This window comes from Chenopodium album, chromosome 6 (genome assembly GCF_948465745.1).
Source record: "Chenopodium album chromosome 6, dcCheAlbu1.1, whole genome shotgun sequence".
NCBI lineage: Eukaryota > Viridiplantae > Streptophyta > Magnoliopsida > Caryophyllales > Amaranthaceae > Chenopodium > Chenopodium album.
The window spans coordinates 31,327,871-31,351,481 of record NC_137839.1 but is presented as its reverse complement, the minus strand read 5'-3'; the positions used below and the strand labels follow the sequence as shown (position 1 = coordinate 31,351,481).

General features: G+C 37.4%; 1 protein-coding gene across 1 annotated transcript; it reads right to left on the bottom strand.

The window, feature by feature from the left end:
* Positions 1-17,596: 17,596 nt before the first annotated feature.
* LOC145636854 (uncharacterized) lies at positions 17,597-20,015 on the bottom strand. The gene is made up of 5 exons (XM_081688395.1): positions 19,579-20,015; positions 19,216-19,477; positions 18,869-19,071; positions 18,201-18,614; positions 17,597-18,107 (listed from the first exon to the last, which is right to left on the bottom strand). Exons 1-5 carry the CDS (start codon positions 20,013-20,015, stop codon positions 17,597-17,599), a joined length of 1,827 nt encoding a protein of 608 aa, XP_081544521.1.
* Positions 20,016-23,611: the final 3,596 nt, after the last annotated feature.

Sequence of the window (23,611 nt, the reverse complement as noted above, 5' to 3'; positions counted from 1 at the left end):
TCTTAAAAGGAATATTTTAGAAGAATCTCACAATACCCCGTACTCTGTACACCCGGAAGGAGATAAGCTCTATAAGGATCTTAAGCAACATTTTTGGTGGCCGAACATGAAGCGTGAAGTAGCCGAGTTTGTGGCAAAGTGTCTTACATGTCAGAAAGTGAAGATACAACATATGAGACCTGGAGGGAAGCTGCAATCGTTAGATGTGCCAGGGTGGAAGTGGGAGTCTATCTCTATGGATTTTGTGATGGGATTACCGCTTACAAGGGCAGCAAAGAATGCTATTTGGGTCATAGTTGATCGTCTAACGAAAACAGCAAGATTCATAGCAATAAAGGATGCTTGGAATGTGAATCAGTTGGCAGCTGCCTATGTGAAAGAATTTGTGAGGCTACATGGAGTTTCTAAAGATATTATTTCAGACAGAGATCCAAGATTTTTATCAAAGTTCTGGGAAATGTTTCAGCAAGCATTTGGCACTATCCTGAATTTTAGCATAGCGTTTCACCCTGCTACAGATGGACAAACAGAGAGAACAATTCAGACCTTGGAGGACATGTTAAGAGCTTGTGTGATGGAATTTGGTGGATCATGGGACGAAAGATTACCTATGATCGAATTTTCATACAATAATAGCCATCATGCGAGTATAGGAATGGCGCCTTATGAAGCGTTGTATGGAAGAAAATGTAGGAGTCCCTTGTGTTGGAGCGATATCAGTGAGTCTTTGACCTTGGGGCCAGAAATGATTGAAGAAACAACGAAGCAAGTTAGGCTTATCCAGGCAAGCATGAAGGCAGCTCAAGATCGACAAAAGTCATATGCAGACCAGAATAGGAGAATAGTGGAATTTGAAGTTGGGGAAAAGGCTTTACTTAAGGTTTCACCTACCAAGGGAGTCATGCGGTTTGGTAGAAAAGGGAAGTTGAGTCCTAGATACATTGGCCCGTATGAAGTATTGAAGAGAGTTGGAGAGGTAGCATATCAACTAGCCTTACCCATGGAGTTAACCAATGTTCACAATGTTTTTCATGTTTCCCAACTCCGAAAATATGTTCATAACCCTACCCATGTTATCCAACCCGAGACTATTGAGCTAGATGAGACCTTAACTTTCGAAGAACGCCCTGTGAAAATTCTCGACACCAAAACGAGAAGTACCAGAAATAAGGTGGTAAAATTAGTTAAAGTCCTATGGTCTAATCAGAATTCTGAAGAAGCGACTTGGGAAGCGGAACATGATATGAAGAAGCGCTACCCAGAACTTTTTGAGCAGGTACGCTGAGTTTCGAGGTCGAAACTCTTAAAGGGGGGTAGAATGTAATACTAACTTATCTTTTGTCATCGTGTGTGCTTTATTCTGAGAGCTACCTAACTTAAAAGTTCGAGGACGAACTTTCGTTTTAGGGGGAGTAGATGTAATACCCCAAATTTTGGAGTATTTAGTCAACGATTTCTTTTCAAAAATAAATAAATAAACTTTAAAACTAATTATTATTATTTTCAAATTGTAAAAATTATTATTATTATTATTATTAATATTATTATTATTATTATTATTATTATTATTATTATTATTATTATTATTATTATTATTATTATTACTATTATTATTACTATTATTATTATTATTATTATTATTATTACTATTATTATTATTATTATTATTATTATTATTATTATTATTATTATTATTATTTTCGGATTTGATAAAAAAAAAACTGATTTTGGATAACATACAGAGATTGGTTTGAAAGCTGATAAAAAGGAATTTTTAAATTTTGTTTAGTGTTACAAACTCAAGATAAGTTTGACCCTTATCTTGTGAAATTTCTAGAGTGCTAAACAACTCAAATTATATAAAGCCCCCTTAACCTCAAATTTCAATACCGTACTTTCAATCTTTTCTCAGGTAAACTATCTCTTCTAAAAAAAATAATAAAAAAAAATTAATAATAAATATTTTTCAATGACGAGTTCGGAAGTCACCATAACTCGTCACTCCATTGTTTCGGTTTAAGTATGTATTTGGTCTATTGGATTTTTGTGCTTTATGATTTCTAAAAAAAAAAAAAAGAATTTTGTATGGCTTTCAGTGGAATTTGGGGTTTGGGTTTTAGTGGAATTTTGGGATGTCGGTGATGATGATGGACGAATGTCGGTGATGATGATGATGGATGTCAGTGATGATGATGAGGGCCCCATTTAATTAGTTGTTTATATTTTGTTTTTGGGGTGACTAGATTACGGGTTATGATAAATTAATCACACGCTCAATTTTTTTTTTATATGTAGTCGTATAATTATCTAACTTAGAATCGTTTATTTGTAGACGGAGGCTACTAGGTGACCGTTCCGGAGGTTAATTATCTTGAGTTTTACGCACGATCAAGGTAATTTTCAATGTCCATCATCTTTAGAATCCCGTTAGGAAATTGTTTTGAAATGTGTCAAATACGTGCTTATGTAATTATATGTGATGAGTGTGCTATCGTATGATATTATGGAATCATATATTATATATGAGTTTTCTATTTTGTGTACTAGCATATGTAAATTTCGAAAAATAAGATTATTTGTTATCATATGAGTTTTTTTTTTTAAATATAATCATAGGTATTGGATGATTGATTATACGTGATTGATGGTCTATATGTCATGTAGGATGACTATGGTCTAATATTACTGAAATTGAAGTATTGTCACTTGAAATTAAATAGATTTGTGCAATACTTGTGTACAGTGTAATTGGATGATATAATCTAATAAAATGTACAGTGAAATTTAATTTAAGTAGGGAAATGAAACCCGAAAGGGTGAAGAACAGGTTGCCCACTAGTAGTGATGGTTGCTACTAGTTGGTTTAAATTATTGTATATTGTTGTTAGTCTTCCTCCTAATCACTGGGTATTAGAGAGGGGTGTGCACACTAGGGACATTCTGTTTTATTTTATGGCCAATTGGGGTTACGCGCGACCCTCTGTAAAGTAGGTGTTTACAGGGACTAGTCCCGGCTTACTGGCGTTCTCTTTCCCTTTCTTAATAAAGAAATAGTATGTTATGTGACTATTTTAACTTGGTTGAGTATTAAAATATTTATGAGACTATATTATGTATAAAATGTTTTGAAGTAAAATTATTTATTTTATGGGATGGAGTTGGAATTACTCAGTTTATCTGATTTTTGGGAGTTTTCTCTCTTTTCTTGTTTCTGATTTATTTTGCAGGTTGGTAAAAAGGGTACTCGGTTACGTGTGAGGAGACGTTAGAATAATCACATAGCTAAGACAATTTAGTTTATTCCCGAATTTAATTATTTCCTCTCAATTATTAGTTTTAAAATAATTGCAGTTTTGATGTAATGACTATTTTATTTTACCACAACTTAGACCACTTAGTTTATTTAAATATTATGTTTTTTTTTTCTTTGCATTTATTTTCTACGGAAAATAAGTGTAGCAGTAACACTCTCAGAGTTCGATGGTTGGGTTTTTGAAAGTTATAAAGGTTACTCTTATTGTTTTTGAAGACTCGAATTTTGGGGGTGTTACATCAAGGCTCTATTAGATAGTCTCTTGATAGTTGATCGATTTGGAATCGTTCTAAGACAAGCAAGTCTTACTTATTGAAACCAACAAATAAAGAGCTATTGCTCTTGGTATAGACGAATTACTCCGAAAGCTAAAGAGGATTCATTTACTTCAACGTTTCACAAAGAATTTGAAATAATATGGCTATATTCATCAAATGTAAACAAACTTAACCTTAAATAGTTCAAGAGTTCAGTGAAGTACAAAATCAACTTGGAAAGATATCAAAACGTCTAGATTAGATCGAGCGATGTTTGCTTGAGCCAAGCGTGACCATCAAAAAGTTATGAAATTGAAATTTTCATAAATATCTCGACAAAGAACATAGTGTGTCTTCACGGAGACCTCGATGCCATTTAAAAATGACTCGAACAATGATGGATCACATCCCTTCCTATAAAGTTCTTAAGATTTGCACGAAGGACTAATGTTACAGTAAACAAAATGTCGAAGCTAAGAAAGGACGCCATATTCAGTTATGGATAGAATTAACTTCCAAATGTCTTTTCAAATATATGTCTAAAACTCTTAGCCACAGTTGGAGTTCACTGGCTCAGTGGGAGCTAAGTGATTTAGTGGGAGCTCACCGGCTTAGCAAGAGCTAGGTGGTTGAGTGGGAGCTTTATGGCTCATCAAAGGCTAAGATAGCTCAAGTGGGAGTTAACTGTTTGTTTTACAACAAACTTTTACCCAAAGAAAATATACATGTCTCTTTGTAAGCATTCAAGTGAGACCACGAGAATTAGCTCCACAACCTAATTGAGAACATGGTGTTTGTTGCTCTAAGTGGTGTCTTTCTGGAAAGTAACACCTTTCCAAAACGACAAGTGGGAGGAAAATGAACTAGATGACAATCGAGCTTAGCAATAAACTATATCTGAGAATCTCGGAAGACCTTAAAAGGACTTCGTGAGAATGCTTGATCAAGAATACTCAAAAGGACTTTAAAAGTGCCTTAAAAGAGAATTTATTTCTCACAAAACTTTTGAAAAGTTGGAGTATGATCAAGAAAATCAAAAGGCTTTGGAAGCACCTTGAAACTCAGTGTTTGATGCAATAACCCCGTGTAGGTATAGAATTCGCCAAAGGCTTGGATTGAATCCTATAAATTTTCTATTAAGTTAGAAATAAACCTAAGACTTACAAGCATACCATTTAATATTAGATAGTAAGGTAATAATGTCTTGTAAAATAGCTACGACAATTCCAAATTTCGAATAATGGTTAGAGGCCATAAAAATCCAAAATAGACTCTATTTTTGAAAATCATGTTTTAAAATTTGATTAATTTGCATAAAGGGTGAAAGACCCATCGATTGCAAATAAATTTTCAAGGAGAAAACTAACAAATATGGAAATTTATATGCATATATAGCTAGATTGGTTGAAAAGGATACAATTAAATTCACGGAGTTGATTTTAATAAAAACCTACTCACCAATCGGAATGCTCAAGTCCTTTAGTGATTGTTCTAGCAAAATTGCACATATGAAATATGACAAATTAGATACCAAAACCGCTTTTTAAAATAGGATTTTGCAAGTGACTATGAAAATAGTCTAAGGGTTTTGAAAATCTAAAATAAATGCTAGATTTGAAAGCAAGCTCAAGGAATCCATTATGGGATTTAAGGAAGCATTGCATATAGGAATTGGAACATGTTTTCTCATGAAGTTAATAAGAGGTTTGACTTATGCAGAAACATAGAAATTCTTATGAATAAGAAGTTTAGTGGGAGCAAAAGTAAATTATATAAAGGTCCAACGAAAAGTTTACGAACTTGTAGACATCTACTTTTGGCCTCCTGTCCCGACAGGAAGTGCAATTAAGTCTATTACGAACGGCAAAATCCAGAAAAAAAAATTTCAATCAACAAAACAAAGCATTAGGGCCTATGACAATTCGAGAAGATCGGTGTGTGGAACTGTTAAGCTACCAATTACCACATGCCCAATTCAAAAGATGGTTGAATTTCATGTTATGGACATAAAACCTACATTCAACCTTTTACTTGGACGTCCTTGGATACATGAGCTTGGTGCAATACCATCCTCACTTCATCAAATGATTAAGTTGAACTATCAAGGGCTTCCTTTGACTATACATGCTTCTCCACTCAAAATAGCAATAAATGATCAATCACTCTTAGAAATAAACCATGATAATGATGAAGAGGACATGTGAGGATTTGGCGTGGAGCCAATATTCACAATTGAAATGGAAGAAGACTTGGAAGAATCATTCAAGCTTGATTCATATTCCCCTCGAATAGTAAACAACATCTTTCTCAAGAGTAGTTACTTTCCTGGGATGCCTTTGGGAATAGGAATGAAGAAATCTCTCTTACTTCCTATCCCAAAGAAAACATTCTCCTTTGGATTGGGATATAAACCAACCAAAGAAGAATTAGAGTCTCACGATGCCAAAAACAAAGCACATAGAGACAATAATAAGAAAGGGATAATCACTTTTTTCCCATCCTAGCTATAAACAAACCTTTAATGGACAATTCATTAGGGAGGGAGAAGATTACCCATGCTATGACTTTCCGGAACCCTTAGTTTTTGAAGGAATCAAGAAGCATGGATTTGAGATATTTCATGATTGCTACTTCTTGGATGACGATCTTAGTATCGTTAAATCAAAACACCCAACTCTAGGGTGCTATGATGGGCAAGCATTTAACTTGCTATTTGGACTAGAGCAAAATCATGTTGCAACAATGACCAATCAAAACGCCATTCAAGATGAAGCCTTTGACCCAACCTCGTTGATCACCCCTTCAAACGAAACTTTTGAGCATGGATGGAGGAAATCTTTCAAATGGATCAATCACAAAGGCGATAAACTGGAGATCGTCACAGGCGAAAGGAAAATTTGTGAGAAGAATTGGACGATGAATCTATTGTAGACTCTAGGGAATCTGAAAATCTAGGCCTTGTGGCCATTACTGAGTCTTTATTTTCTAGTTCTAAGGACGAAGATCCCAAAAAGGATTCTTCTCTTGATGTACTCTCTTTTGATTTTAATAATATGAGCTCTATTTCCGAGTATATTCCTTCTCTTGAATTTTTCGAATGCTATAACAATCAATCTAATAAAGATGATAAAATTAATAAATTGGTTGAATTAATGAATGAACGAGAACAAAAGAACCCTATTGTTGAAGAAACTGAAATAGTTAATATAGGAACTAACGAAAAAATAAGAGACAAGTCATAATTGGCTTAACTCTAAATCCGGGAGAGCGATCAACCCTCATATCGACGCTCAAAGAATTCGAAGACGTGTTTGCTTGGTCATACAAGGACATGCTTGGGATAGATAGGGAAATCGCGGAACATACCATTCCCTTGAACCCTACTTCTAAACAAGTAAAACAAAAACATCGATGAATGAGACAGTTGGACGCCGGTTTTATTCGCGTATGTAATTACCCAGAATGGGTGGCGAACAACATTCCAGTCCCTAAAAAAGATGGACGAATTTGCATGTGTGTCAACTTTAGGGATCTTAATAAAGCTAGCCCTAAAGGCACCTGCTGCCTACAAAGTCAAACTTGTCACCTTATGTCGATAGCTGGCGGCTTAACATGCGATGCTATCCTTTATGGATGGATACGCAGGTTACAACCAAATTTTAATGGCAAAAGAAGATGAAGAAAAGACATGCTTTATTACCCCTTGGGGTACGTATTGCTACACAGTCATGCAATTTGGTTTAAAAAATGCAGGAGCTACATACCAAAGAACGGCTACGACTCTCTTGCACGATATGATGCATAAAGAAATAGAAGTGTATGTGGATGATATGATCGTAAAGTCCAAAGATAGAATGGGACATATAAAAGCTTTACGGAAATTTTTCACTCGCATAAAAGAATATAAAATGCGATTGAATACACAAAAATGCGCTTTCGGAGTGACTTCTGGTAAGTTACTCGGATACATAGTAAGCACACGTGGGATCGAGATTGATCCCTTTAAAATAAAGGCAATTGTTGACATGTCTCCCCCTCAAAAAGAAAAAGAAAATAGGGGATTACTTGGCAAATTACAATACATTAGTCGATTTATCAACAAATTGACTATGACTTGTGAGCCAATATTAAAAAAATTGAAAAAAGAGGAGAAACATGAATGGGACGATCAATGCCAAAAGGCCTTTGAGAAAATCAAAGATTATCTTAAAAGTCCACCAATTTTAGCACCACCAGTACCCAAACTACCTCTTAGGCTATACATTACAGTTACAGACACAGCACAGGGGCCATGTTAGAACAAGAGGTAGAAAAAGTCGAACGTGCAATATATTATATAAGCAAAAAATTCATCCAATACGAAACAAAATATAGCACCTTGGAAAATACAAGCCTAGCATTAGTGTAGGCAACCAAAAATTTACGACATTATATGTTACCACACACTACTCATGTGATTTCTAAACAAAATCCGATAAAGTATTTGTTTGAACAACTACCCATACAAGGAAGGATATCTAAGTGGTTGGTGATGTTGGTTGAATTTGAACTAAAATATATTACTGAAAAATCAATGAAAGGAAAAGTAATTTCCGAATTTCTGGCACAACATCCAATTCAAACAAGTCATGCAGAAACTACTCATTTTTCGGATGAAGAGATTCTCATGACACAAGATGACAAATGGGTAATGTACTTTGACGGTGCGTCCAATCAAAAAGGATGTGGCGTAGGAGTGTTACTCATAAGTCCTGAGGGAACACATACTTCAATCTTTGTTAAATTAGACTTTAAGGTTACTAATAATATCGCAAAATGTGAAGTGTGCATTATTGGATTAGAAGCAGCAGCTAGCATAGGTGTGCAAAAATTAGAGGTATATGGAGACTCTAGTTTGATTATAAATCATATATTAAAAAAATGGAAAATAAAGAACTCCACAATGATATTATACCAAGCACACATAGAGCAACTCATCGAGCTTTGAACATATTGATTTTAAATATCTCCCAAGGGATGACAATCAATTTGTCGATGCGCTAGCAAAATTAGCCTCAATGACCAACATTCCAGATCACTTAAATATGATGCCATTATGCGTTGATAGAAGAGAAGAACCAGTGTATTGTAACGCAATAGAGGAAATAAATGACATTGAAGGAGACAATCCTTGGTATGATCATATCCTACAATATATTACTCATGGCACATATCCCAAAAATACTTCATCGAAAGACCAACGAGCTTTACGAACACTTGCGTCCCAATATGGTATAATAAATGGTCAATTATGCAAAAAAGGACCTAATGGTCAAAGCTTACTATGTATAGGCCAACCGGAAGCCACACGCCTTATGGAAAATACTCACAAAGGTGTTTGTGGACCTCACATGAATGGAAAAATGCTTTCAAAAATAATTTCACAACAAGGGTACTACTAGTCCACTATGGAACATGATTGCATACAATGTGTTAAAAAATGTCCACAGTGCCAAATGTTTGCTAATTTACAACACCATCCACCATCCGAACTATACAATCTCAATTCGCTTGACCTTTTTCGACTTGGGGAATTGACATAATTGGAAAAGTCTCTCCAACAAGATTAGGAGGGCATGAGTACGTATTAGTTGCCATTGATTACTTTACTAAGTGGATTGAGACTGCTTCTTACGTGAATATCACTTCTAAACATGTCGCAAAGTTTCTCGAACGAAACATATTTTATAGATATGGAGTTCCACATGAACTAATTAGTGATCAGGGATCGCAATTCAAAGCTGAAGTCGAGACCCTCTTAACTTGGTATAAATTAAAACATCATCACTCATCCCCATACAGACCTCAAATGAATGGAGTTGTAGAGTCGGCAAATAAAAATATAACAGTCATCATTAAGAAAATAATAGAAAATTACAAAGACTGGTCGAATAAACTACACTTCGCATTGTGGGGTTATAGAACGTCTATACGGACATCAATAGGAGTAACTCCATACTCCTTAGTTTTCGGAATGGAAGTAGTTCAACCAGTCGAACTGGAAATACCATCCCTACGCATCGTACTTGAAAGTAAGCTACCGGAAGCTGAATGGGTAAGAGCGAGGTATGAAGAGCTTTTATTCCTCGATGAACGACGATTAAGAGCTTTGTATCATGTACAAGTCTACCAAAGGCGCATTGCGCGTCACTTCAATAAAAGAGTAAAACCTAGAAATATAAAAGAAGGTGACTTTATACTAAAGGAGGTTAAGGGTCCACCAACCGATCCAAGAGGGAAATTCAAACCTAATTTGATAGGTCCCTACCGCATAATTGAAATCCTATCAAGAGGAGTTGTCATATTAATGGATATTGGAGGAGATGAAATTTGCAAATTAACAAACATTGATCGCCTTAAGAAATATTACATATGAAATCCGGATGAAACTCGTTCACTCTTACAACCATTTTTAATTAAGCATTCAATTGAAAGTTTCTATGTGTTATGCATTTTACCGAATAACACGGTAAAATACATAACACTTGGGGGGTAATTTAGAAATAATAAACCGTTCTAAGTGTTCAAATAGTTCCGAACATCACGAAAAAATCTTCAAACTTGGAGGGGTAAGAATACGATTTTTTTAAAAATAAATTTTTTCGAGACATTCGTAGCACAAGTGTCGCGCGCAACTGGAATAGTTGAGCGCGGATGTCACGCGCAACTAGTTTTGTTGCGCGCGACAGGCTTGCGTATTTCTAGAAGTTGTGCGCGCTACCTGATGACGAACTACGAACCCAAATTTTTGCATTCGAATGAAGTTCCGATTTCTACTTACAGTAAAATAAGGGTGTTTGTTAAATATAACATATACTCGGAAAATAAAATTAAACTTTGAAATAATTCTTTTATACAAGGTTTGATTAATTTTTTCATTTCATGTCTATCTAAGAGATTAAAGAAAAAAAATATATATAATAATATAAAAAAAAAATAGAACTACGCAAAGACCTGATTTCGCAATGCGAATACGTAGGAAATCTTTATGATTCGGTCATATCAAAATATTAAAATATAAAGCTCATTTTATTTCATTCAAAAATTTAAAAGAGAGACATTATTGAATTAGATAGTAAATGAAAAAAAAATCATAATAGTGATTACACTTTAATCGAAAAGAAAACTAATTATAAAATTGTGTAACACTCTAAGGTTTTACTATGTCCTCAATTGTCACAGATGACAGAGGAGTAGTTTCCATAGCAGCATTTTCATAAACCTTGGATCTTTCCCCTACACTCTTCTTCTTCACCCAAACATTATTTTTCAATTTAGGGATTGGGGCCTTTGCAACCTTTTTTCCTTTCCCTTTGACCATTGGAGCTTTCTTGCGAGTATTTGGTGAAGGCTCTTTGATCTTCACACCTTGTTGTGCAGGTTTGGAGGGAGCTTTCCTTTTTGTTTCCTTCGAACGAGCCTTAGGAGATGAGAAGTCTAATTTTCTTCTCACTCCTTTGTTTTGGCCACTAGGAGGAGTAGTAGTGGTTGAATTCATCAAAGGCTTAGGTGGATTACGAGCGGTGGCGGCTTGAAGTTGAGATCTAGCCTTATTTGATTCACCCTTATCCGCCGCATTATCGAAGCTTTGTAAAAGGAAGATAATGTGATACTCGCAGGAGGATTTTGTATTACCCACCTTGGAAGACTTGACCAATATTCCATCCAACGAGCAATCCTTTCGGGTTTAAAAGTCACATCTGTTGCGGAGGAATATATTGCCTCATCTCGTATTGTCTCATCACCCTACAAGGAAAAATATAAGTAGTATTAGATAGGTCTAAAAGCCTAATGTAAGGACAATTGAGACTATTCCCAATTATACTATTTATGTTCCACCAAGGAATCACAAACCGTATGTTAGGAACTCCATGACAGAAAAACGACGTCCACTCCTCTTCATTCTTATGCTTATAAAGGATTCGACATCCAGGGAATGTCTTTACTCCATTAGCCTCAAGGTTTTGAGGCTGATCAACAATTCACAAACACTCCATGAGCCAAATCTGAAAAAAAAACAAAAAAAATTAGTTTGCAATTTATTACACCAGCAGGTGGCGCGCGCAACTAAATAAGTTGCACGCACCCTCCGCGCGCAACTCAAAAGATTGCACTGGTCATGCCAGCGCAACTTCTTAACTTGCGCTGATAAACGCCGAAAAAAAACATACGTGTAACAAGAGTGGACTTCCGGTGAAATCGTTTTCATTAGGATCTCCTCTAAGGCGATTCAAGCACAGAACGGTTTCCACCAAAACCAAAGGAGCGGGTGAATGACATCCCTCTATTTTCTCTACTATGGACACCATCGAACAATCTCTGTATTCTTTGCTTGTCCTAAGTAACAATTTACAACAATACAATAACATAAAGCACAAATTTTAAAGCGTTGTTTAGTCATGTTGTCACGAGGGGCAACGAAGTGTTCAATAAATTGAATTAAGTTCACGCCGTCTTCAGTTCCTATGTTGGTCATATCTTTGACGGACAAACCAAAAAATCTTTGGAATATAGGTTTGGGATCCGACAAGGTAGGCGAATAAGTCACAGGGAGAGTATTTGTAGGGAAACCTAGCAAGGCCTCGAACTCACCAGGAAGGGGGACAATTTCGTCCCCTCTAAACAAGAAAAGATGGTGGTCAGAGTCTCAGTGGTTGACTGCGGCATGAAGAAAATCAAAGTTAACCACTAATTGCATATAAATCAATAAAGGGTCTAAGTGGTAAATTTTGAAAGCTAGCTTGTCCTCGTTTGAAAGGGAAGTGACCCATTGCTTCAAACGTTGTTCAAAGGTCTTCACCATTGTTCAAAAAAAAAAGAGTGAGAATAAGAGTTTAGAGGGATTAATTCTTTTTAATTTCTTATGTTACTAAGCGAATGAATGCGAGATGATCAAAAGCCTACACAAAACCACGTTTAAAAAGACTTAAGAGGGGCAATTTTTTGGCAAATTTGACTTAAAGGAAAGTTCACTGACAGGTGGCGCGCGCAACTCCTGAGTTGCGTACGACACCCGCACGCAACAGAAATACATGCGTGAGACAGCCGCGCGCAACTCACACAGTTGCGCGCCACTTCCCTGACGCGGCATGTTATTTGGGTTAATTTCCGTATTTTGGCTCATATAATGACGGAATCTTCACGAGATCTTAAGACGAATCATACGCTTGCCTTCTAACACTTTGTGTCCCTTTTCTTGCCTACTTTCTTATTTTCTTTTTATTTTCTTTTGTTATTTTCTTATTTTCTTTCTTATTTTCTTTTTTCCATTGTTTTCCTACTTTCTTTTTCTTTTTATTTTCTTTATTTTTATTTTTCCTACTTCTTTATTTTCTTTTTTGTTTTCTTATTTTCTTTTTCTTTTTCCTTCTTTTTTCCTTTTTGAGTTTGTTTATTTTTTCGAGGGGGGTAAGTCGGGAACCCTTTCCCTCCCTCGAAAATTTTTCGCATTAATGTACACATGGAAACAAAAAAAAATATAATAATAATAATGACACATATACAAATGTGTCATATATACAAAAAATATATATACATAAGTTTCCTAAAAATATATATATATATATATATGTGTGTGTGTGTGTGTGTGTGTGTGTGTGTGTGTGTGTGTGTGTGTGTGTGTGTATAAGAGGAGTCAGGGTGCTCGGCGACTACTAGACGGTTGCTGCACATCCTGTAAAATCCAAAATGAAGATTAGTACATGAAATGTGATAACTTTGTTGCGAAGAAAAAAAAAGAAGAAATTAAACTTACCGCGATCATCCAATGATCACGGCATGAAAAAGTCACGAGGGCTCTCCAATAAGCAGCCAGGAAAGCACGTAAAGTCCTCACCATGTCGTTCACGGTCTCTCGCGGAACCTGTTCCAAGAATACAAGGATAATTAGTAAACAAATGTATATGAAACAAAAAATAAATAGAAATATTTAAGCACATATACATAAAAGACATACCGACTCAACCGTCTAAGGTACGAACGGTATCCCCTCATCATCCTCGGCCGTTGGAAGGGACTCACAAATTACCGATCCGACAACATCGGTATACGTGATCTCCGCTGTAGGAGGCACCCAACCACCTAGCTCGACCCGCTAAAATATCATGTGACAAAAAATGATAAAAGGGTCAAAATTCCGAAAATTAATTAGAAACACGAAAAAAGAGAATTTAAAAACTAACCGGAACAAAGGCCGGAAAAGGAGTCAGCCTGGATGCTATAAAAGCCGGATAAGAAGTATCCGGCAGCACTAGCTGCTCCGCTGGATAACCAAGGATCGCCTGAGCTCGATCCTCTATAGACAGCAGGTCCGGACGCAGCATCTGGATCGGGGGATCTGCAAGAACTAAAGGCTCCTCGGTCAAAAGCTGCCAGAGAACACACTCGCCTAAAAACCAAGCGTCGGTCCTCTGGAACACCGAGATTCCCGTATAGAGGGCCCGGAAACGGCAACTAACCATACCAGACCGGAAAGCCTCAGCGACTCTGACGATCAAACTCCTAGGACGGAGATCGATTTATAAAATACAAGCACATGAAAAATTATTAGAAAATGAATAAAATAAAAAAAAAAAACGAAACGAGAACATGTAGTTCGAATACTCACCGACGCACGAGTCGCCGAAAGAATCCTCTGACAAAAGTCGCCTGCAGAATTAGCTTGTTTCCTCTTAATCGAGACCAATCGATGGCCGATAGGAAAACGAGTAGCCCCAAGCACCCTGGGGGCTAAGAAAGGCATGTACGAGTATCCCCAATCCTTAAATCGAGAAAAGATAAGCCTAAAGGAAAAAACAAAAGTAATAACCGAAAAAAGCTTAAAACACGTACCTCAAGGATACGACCATGCCGTGTAACCGAGATCCGAGGCACCTCAGTAGCTGCCGCGAAATCCATGACTCGGGTCGCCTTGCCCATAGCCGTAAGCATACGGGCATACGACACCTCCGCCCAACTCAGGTCACCTACTTACCCCAAATCGCTGAGGCAAATAAATAACCCAATGGCGAAACGCTCTCCTCGATCACTCAAGATGGAGACGGAAAGAACGTGGGCAATGTATATCCGAGCCAGCTGCTTAGGTGTACACTACCGGTTAAGATAGTCAGCCGACAACTCGTCGGCAAGAACCGAGTACGGACAAGATTACGCGTACACGTGAAGGGCCGACGCAAGACGGTCCCCCACAAGGTCGCGCAATCTCTCGTCTGACCCCTTAACGAGCTCTATAACTACAGGCTCGCCTCCAAAAGGAAAACCCATAATCATAAAGAAATTGAAAGGGGTTATCGTCATCTATCCCCATGGAAAGTGGAAAGTGTTAGTGGAATCCCACTAAAACTCCAGCAACCCACGGAGGAAAGCTGACGACGCAGACTGGCTCGATAAATCTCGAAGAGCCACCGGCTGGGAGTCAATCCCAAAAAGTGCTACCATCTCCTTTTCCACCTCGGGCAAACTCTCAAAACGGGCTGGCAGGTCACCAGAGCCGTACAAACGCATGTCATGCTCACTCTAAATAAAAACAAACAGTTATGGTTTAAAAAGGAGAAGACACAAAAGAAAAGAGAAAGAAATGAAAGCGCGGGAAAACTCACGATGCCGCGCCACCCTCGGATCGAAACGTGGTGGTCTAGGTCCCACATAAGGACCCTATGGTCCCAGTTGGGAGGAGCCTCCCAAACCACCTCCTCTTGGCGACGTCGATCGGTCGCAACGCGTTGCTCTCAAACCTCCTCTCGAGGACTGGTCACCTTTTTCCGAGGGCAAACCGCCTCGTCCGGACCAACTAGAACCTCCTCGGCATCGACAAACGGAGGTGATTCCACGCTATGACGGATAAAATTTCTTTAATTAGTTTATTTTATTTCCTAAACTAAACTAATATACGTATTCTAGACCCATTTCGACAGCATAACGGCTACCGATAGGGCAAAGTACGAAAATCGAACACCGCCCATAATTGGGGGCTACGATACCAGCAATTAAACTCAGTAAATGGGGGCTTTTAACACCCAGAAAAGCCATCCTATACCAGTTTCAACTAAGCATTCAAGGGATTATATTCCAAAATTTCAAAGAATCAACTAATTCTAGATGATTTCAGTAATATAAACATAATTATCATCTACCAAACAATTTTGGAGTTCAAATATGGCAAAATAGGCTAAGTATACACTTCACGCCATTTTTTCTGATTCAAAATTTTCAAAATGTTAATTATGGAAGCAAAGCTAGTTCCAATACTACAATTGTTGCATAATTAGAAATTATAACCAAAACGAGCAAGAAAAAGCAATAAAATCAAGCAAAAATTCGAAAAAAAAAAAGCAAGAACGAACTTAAACGAAGAAATGCTCATACAAGGTTCAATACTTAACCATTTTTCATGAAATTTGTTGCAAAACACTCCTTAAACATAGCATAACAACATAGAGCTAACAATTTCAAGAAAAATAAGCTGAATCGAAAATCCCCAAATTCGAAATTTGGGTTTAACGATTCGAAAATCGTTCGAATTAAGCCGAAAAAGAACAATTTTAGCAAAAAAAATTACATTGGATTACGACAAATATGAATTGAGGACGAAATTAGCTTCCTTTAGCTTCAAAAATCACAAAAAAACCGAGCTTTAAAGATAGAGAAAGAGTCGAAAATGGCGAAGGAAGGAGAAAAATGAAGTGAAAAATCGCGTCTGCGATTTTCACTTTACTGACATAAATGTCGCGCGCAACTTAGATGTTGCGCGTGACAGACCAGCACAACTCAGAAAGATGCGCGTGCCTGGCTAGCGCAACATTCTGAGTTGTGCGCGGATACTAGTCACTAAAAGACCAGATTTTTTATTTTGATCCGTTTGATCATTTTTTTGAACAGTTTTTGCTCGTTATTAGACGTAATGGCGCGCAAATTATCAAAATCTTTTTAATTGCTTTGCATATTGTAGTTTGTTTTCTTTTTTGTTAGTTTTTTGCATCATATTGCATACACACCGTGTTTTGTGCCTTCCCCAGGCATATGTTTTGAACGTTTTTCGTAAGAGTGCCTTAAGATGTTCCGTGGCGGTGCTTTACATAAGAGCACCCATAGACAGGTATGTCATTTTACTATACTGGCGTTACAAATGTCCGGGTTTTCCTCTCTTTTCACGTCCGAAGCAAAAGGGAAGGCGTTTTCATGCAGCGTAAAAATGCAAATGGCGTATCATACGGCGCAAAATTGTACGGCGTAGGTGATGCGTAAAATTTCACTCAGTCAAAGCTTTGCGAGATCTACCTCTCGAGACTAAAAGGTAGAGAATTACTGTAGGCGTTAGCTAAACGAGTCGACAGGCGCGCCGAACCTTCAGGAACAAGCACTTCTTGAATGGATACGGTAGTTAGTGCGCTTACTAACTTACCAGACAGTTAGGGTGTCGAATCCACCCCCTGTATAAAGAAGCGACGAGACAATGTCGCACCTATGTAGTCACATGCCCCTAGTCCTGAGGCACGTGTACTCATCTTGTGGACAAAATTGATCAGAGAGTTGCTGACTTTCTTCCCTCTCACTGAATTTGGATATATGCCTCCAGTCTTGAGACATGTATTTCTATCTTGTGGACTTCCGGCTCGAATACCGGACCCGGTTCGAATACCGAACCATTTCGGCTCGAATACTAAAAACCCCTTTTTCATCTTTTACTTTGTTAAAGTCAGGCTAAAGTTGCAATGACATATCGAGGGACTTTAGACCAACGATGACACGATTGAGAGGAAATCCTCCCCTTTTATTCTTTTAAAACCGATCTCTTCTCGTGACCTGACATCATCCAGAATACTTTTACTTTTAAGAGCGTTCTACAATTGCAAGGGATCAATCTAGATTCTTTAGCGCGTTAAGATTAGGAAGGACTTTTTCTAGCCTTAATAGCTACTTGTTTTTTTTTTTTTTTTGAAAAAGGTAAAAAATTATATTAATAGCTCAACACCAAACAACATTACAGACCCTAAGGCCAACAAAACAAGAGAAAAAAGCAGGAACACCACACCCCATACACCCAACAAACAGGCAAAGCACCCCAACTACAACCAATACAAGGCATTGAACCACTCAATTTTCTTTCTACTATTTTAGCAGGCATTACTTGAGTAATTCTATGATAAATTTCTCTACATAAGTTCTGAATCAGCTTCTCAGGCTTCATAATGCTCTTATCCCAGACTGCCTTATTCCTTTGACACCAGATGCAATACAAGAGCCCTGCATAGCAACTCTGAAACACTCTTCTCTGAAACCTGCCCTTTATATCCAGCAGCTTCTGATTGCAATCTTCCAAAGAAGAGAACCTAACATTCTGACCAATTCTTGACTGAAGCTCAATGCAGCACTCTCTAGTATATTGACAGTTGAAAAAAAGATGCTCAACAGTTTCAGCACTGTTTTCACATAAAGGGCATTTATCATCAGTGATTACCCCAATCTTAACAAGGTGAGCTCTAACTCTGATTTTCTTCCACCTAATCATCCAGCAGATGAAACGATGTCTAGGAATATTCAACCTATTCTAGACCCAACTACTCCAATCCACATCTGCATATTGAAGCTTCAACCATTTATAACCACTAGCAATAGAGTAGCCTTTAGCATCAGCCACCCATCTATCACCACTATACCCAGTCTTCATTATATCCTTTATTTTCCAAACATACTTCCAATTCCAGCTAGCATTCTGAGGGCACTGAAATCGCTTCAAAGTTTTGCCCTTCAAATAAAGCCCATTAACCCATCTAAGCCAGAGACTATCCTGTTTCTGAGCTATATTCCAAATATTCTTGCCAATAGCAGCAACATTCCAAGCATGACAATCATGTATTCCTAAACCCCCTTGCTTCTTGCTTCTACAAACTATATCCCAAGAAATAGGAGGAGCTCTGGAATAAACAGGCTTCCCATCCCAAAGGTAATTCCTGCAAATAGCAGCAACTCCATCCAAAACAGTTTTTGGAATAACAAAAATAGTATCCCTGTAGATGTGTAAAGAGAGCAAGACAGAATTAACAAGCTGGGCTCTCCCAGCATAAGAGAGAGTTCTACACCCCCAACTTCTAATTCTATTAGTGATTTTGTCATCAAAGATTGACAATCATCCTTAGAAAGCTTTTTATTACTAACATTTACCCCAAGGTACTTGAAAGGCAACTTTCCTTCCATGAAGCCAGAACTCTTAATAATATTCTCCTTAACAGTATGACCAGTGTTGCAAAATTAAATATTATACTTCCCATCATTAGCAACTAAGCCAGAAGAAGCTGCAAAAGTAGCAAGAGCTCTAAGAAAAAGCCCAACTGAAGCATCTTCTCTTTTACTGAAGATGACTAAATCATCAGCAAACACCAAATGGTTCAGAGCTAAACCTTTACACCTAGGGTGAAACTGAAACTGAGGCTGCTCTCCCACAATCTTAATAAGCCTGGAGAGATACTCCATACAGATCACAAAAAGAAGAGGAGACATAGGATCTCCCTGTCTCTAACCTCTCTTACCCTTGAAAAAACCACACAAACTGCTATTAATACTTAGGGTGAAAGAGGGAGTTCTAACACAAACCATAATCAAGCTAATCACCTTTTTAGGGAAGTTTAAAGCCCCCAACATCTCTTCCAAAAAATCCCAATTCACTGAATCATAAGCCTTCCTAATGTCAACCTTCAAAAGACAAGCACTAGGAGAGCTCTTTCTTCCATATCTAGCCACCAGATCCTGAATACTGATATTCTGAATAATCTGTCTACCTTCTACAAACCCAGTTTGATTGTGAGACACAATATTAGGAAGAACTAACTTCAACCTGCTACAAATCATCTTAGTGATACACTTATAGATGACACTGCAACAGGCAATGGGTCTAAAATCAGTGACAGGATTAGGAGAATCAACTTTAGGGATCAAAGTAAGGACAGTAACATTTACCTCCTTCAACAGCTTCACATTCTCAAAGAATTGCAGATATCATCAATAATCTGGTCACCAATAATGCCCCAAGATTTCTTGAAAAAAGTATTATTGTACCCATCATGATCAGGAGACTTATTGCCATGAATAGAGAACATAGCCCTCTTGACATCAGTTCTAGTGAAAGGAGCTTCCAACATCTGAGCTTGAGACTCATTCAGAATATAACCACTCCTAACCAAATCAGAATGCACACTCAGTCTATCCCCAGAATCAGAACCAAGCAGCATCTTATAATAGGAAACAAAAGCTTCAGAGATCTTATCAGAAGAATCACACCAAGAATTATCCATATCCTTCACTGCAATCACTCTTTTCCTGTATTTCTTCAATTTAATACAGTTATTATGAAAATACTTAGTATTTTTATCTCCAACTTTGAGCCAGTTAATCTTTGCCTTCTGAGATATCATAGAGAAATAGCAATCTCTAATCTAAGAGAAATCATCTAACTTCTGCCTCTCAACCTCTCTTAACTCCATATTCTGAATATCAGCTTGAACAGCCAATTGAGCTATTTCCAGATTTTGCTTACTCTTAGCAAAATGAACTTCAATATCAGAGAACTCATTCTTATGCAAATTCTTTAACTTGTTCTTCAAATTCTTCAATTTACTCACAACTTTGAACATCTCAGCCCCTGTGACATCATCATTCCAGGCAGCTCTCACAATTTCAGGATAAGTAGAGTGAGAAGTCCACATATCAACAAATTTGAAAGACCTCTTGCTAGTAGCTGTTTGATTATCTAAGTAAATCAAACTAGGACAGTGATCAAAGAACATCTCAGGAAGATAATGAACATAAGCTTCAGAACAAGTCACAAACCAATCAATCATCATTACCCATCACTCTATCAATTCTTGAGTAAACTCTATTATCCCCTTTCTGCTTATTATTCCAAGTGTAAGTACACCCCACATGCCTAATGTCCTTCAAACCACAAGCACTGACACAATCTCTAAAATCATCAAATTCAGTGTGAGTAACAGGTTTACCAGGTCAATTCTATCAGCAAAATTAAGAGGACAGTTGAAATCCCCTGTAATCATCCAAGGACCAACCATAGAATTCCTAATTTCCTTCAACAAATTCCACAATTCAATTCTATCTTTAGCATCATTCATACCATACAAAAAAGTACAATGAAACTCAAAATCAAGAGCAATATTCTTAGCTTTAACATGCATAAACTGGGCATGACAAGCAATAATCTGAACCTGGAAAAAATCTGGAAGCCAAGCTATCAATATTCTACCACCTTTAATCAGAGAAAAATTAGAAGACACACACCATCCTTGAAAAAGATGATTATGAATCATAGGAAAATTAGCACATCTAACTTTAGTTTCCAACAAACCACAAAACCCAACCTTATTCTGAGCCAAGAAAGTTTTCACCTCTTTCTGCTTTGAGAGGCCATTTAAACCTCTCACATTCCAAGTAAGGATTCTATCCATTATCCCCTTCAAGCTCTAGAGTGGGAGCGCCACCAGCATGCAACTCACCAAAACCAATGAAAGCCTGCAGTTCATGGAAAGAATTACGCACCACTACAGGAGAGCCAAGATTAGAAGTCCCAACCCCTTTCTTCTGTCTAGTAGCAGTCCTCCATACACCTTGCTCATCAACTTTTGACACTTCCTTCTCAACAACTAGATCAGTATCAACTAGACCCATACCATTGTCAGGTTCATTTCGCTGAACATCCTGAAGCTTAGGTCTCTAAGCCTTCCTTACTTTCTTACATTTCCCTTCCTCATGACCCAATTGATTACACACAGAGCATTTGATAGGTTTCCACTCAAACACCACATTCTGCTGATACAAGAAACCTTTCTCAGAAATAAACTCAATCATATTAGGAAACTCTCCATCAATCTCCACTTCAATCATGAAACGAGAAAAATTAACCCTCTCCTTCAATCGGGTAGCATTATCAGGACAAATCGGTTTCTTAATCAAACCTAAGATCTTCTCTAAACTATTCTTACCCAAATATTACAGAGGTAATTCAGGCAATTGAATCCATACAGGAACCCTACTAAATTCCTCACAATTCACTTCCATCCCATCCTCCCATTGTTTCAAGAAAACAGGGCGATTATCAAATAGAACATGGGAAGCATTCAGAGCTTTATCCTTCGATTCAACATTCAAAAATCTGATAAGAAATACCCCTTTCTTAAGAGGAATCGTCTTATCAATGTTCTTAGCCCCCCACATACGATTACAAAATCCCGAGAAAGATTTCACAAAAGGATTACCCCCAATCACAAAGGCAACAATACTCATATTCCAATAAGCAATTTCATCATAAACATCATCTAAAGACAATTGCAACAAAGAATTATTCGAACGCAAGCATTCAGAAGAAATGGGTACCTCCACAAAAGATGCTCTGTTTTGCATAGCTTCAGAACCACTTCGATTATCTCCAGACTTCCTCGAATTCATCACATTCAATCAATCAGAGATTTTGGATTTAGTTCTAGATCCTTAAATCAATTCATGCATTGATTGTTCAGGTGACAGCAGCAGCTCATCCAAATTATCAAGTTCCCCAAAGTTAATCGGGAGAGAACCCTCAAAATTTCTAGGTCTACTCTTCGATTGAGCAAGTAGACGATTCGCATCATCAATTTCCTCAGATTAAGTAGAGATCTTTGAATTTCCCTCTCCCCTAGGCTGATTCTTCTTCGTCTTCTTCTTTGCCATAGCAGAAAAAGAGGATTCTAGAGAGAGAAAGTCTCGGCTAGAGAGAGAAAAAAGTTTAGTTCAAGAAATATAACTAATAATAATAGCTACTTGTTTCAAATACTTAGCGAACCAAGAATTGTTTCGACATCCATAAACATTACTGAAAGATTCTCTATCCTTAGATAACTTCGTAGAATGAGTCTCGAATTTATTTCCTTGACTACTTTGATCATCGTTTATTCTAGACTCGATAAAAGTGGGGGCTAATTGTGAACATCTACTTTTGGCCTCCTGTCTCGACAGGAAGTGCAATGACGATAAATAAAGTCATCTTCGTGTTGGATCAAAGTGACGAATACTTATGGATAACTGGTTAAGCCACAAAACACAAAAGGCTAGCCCAAATTAAAGAAAAAGCCAAAACAAAGGTCCAATTAACTAAAACCGATCATAATTAGGCTTAAGCCCGTGCTTAAACCCTAATAACGACAGATTTAGAAGCGCCTAGGTTAAAACTTAGTGCTGCCAAAGAAAAAGCCGCGCGCATCTCACAAAGTCGCGCTGGGCTGCCGCGCACAACTATTTCAGTTGCGCACGAAACCTTACGCAACTTTCAGAGTTGTGCTGCGGAAGATTTGTAATTATTCAGAAATTATAAGGAAAATATAAAATCGAATCTTACCATAAAGCCGCGCGCAAGACAAAAAGTTGCGCTGCACATAGCAGCGTAACTCTATAACTTGCGCTGGGATGCCGTGCGCAACTTCATCTGTTGCGCGCGACACCTGCTGCGGCAGAATGCTCGAAACCCTAAACCTAATCATTCCCTATAAATACGAGCTTAAACTGAGGCTTAAACAGACAAAAATTAACTTAAAACTCTAGCGAAATAACTTGTGAAATTGTGCAACCTAACCCTTTTGTCCTAAACCCTCACCCTTTCGATACTTTGTTACTACGGTGAAGGTTCCCCAACAAGAAGGTATCCATAAGTGTTCTAAACGGAGATCTAGCAAAGAGAAGTGGTAAATTCCCGAGCACTTAGATAAATCACCTTCTTTTTCTTGTTTAAAAGGACTTTAATTAATTAATTAGTGTTGTTTGATCACCTTTAAAATAATTAATTAATCAATTCCACATAGTATCTTGCGTTAAATAAAGACTAGAATTGAATTAATTAATTGTTTGTTGATCACTTAAGCCAAGATGAATCTTGTTTATTTATTGTTCTTTCACGAATATTATTAAATAAGAATAACGACTTTTGCAATGTAATTCCTACGTGAATTATGCTTGTAAATAAAACCAA

Excerpts from the sequence above, each read along its gene's own strand:
- LOC145636854 (XM_081688395.1), bottom strand. The coding sequence starts at position 20,015 with ATGATATCTCAGAAGGCAAAGATTAACTGGCTCAAAGTTGGAGATAAA. Across the intron at positions 19,478-19,578 it reads ATCTGCAATTCTTTGAGAAT|TGTCATCTATAAGTGTATCA; the intron begins GTGAAGCTGTTG and ends TGCCTGTTGCAG. Across the intron at positions 18,108-18,200 it reads ATTGCTAGTGGTTATAAATG|GTGGAAGAAAATCAGAGTTA; the intron begins GTTGAAGCTTCA and ends CTGGATGATTAG.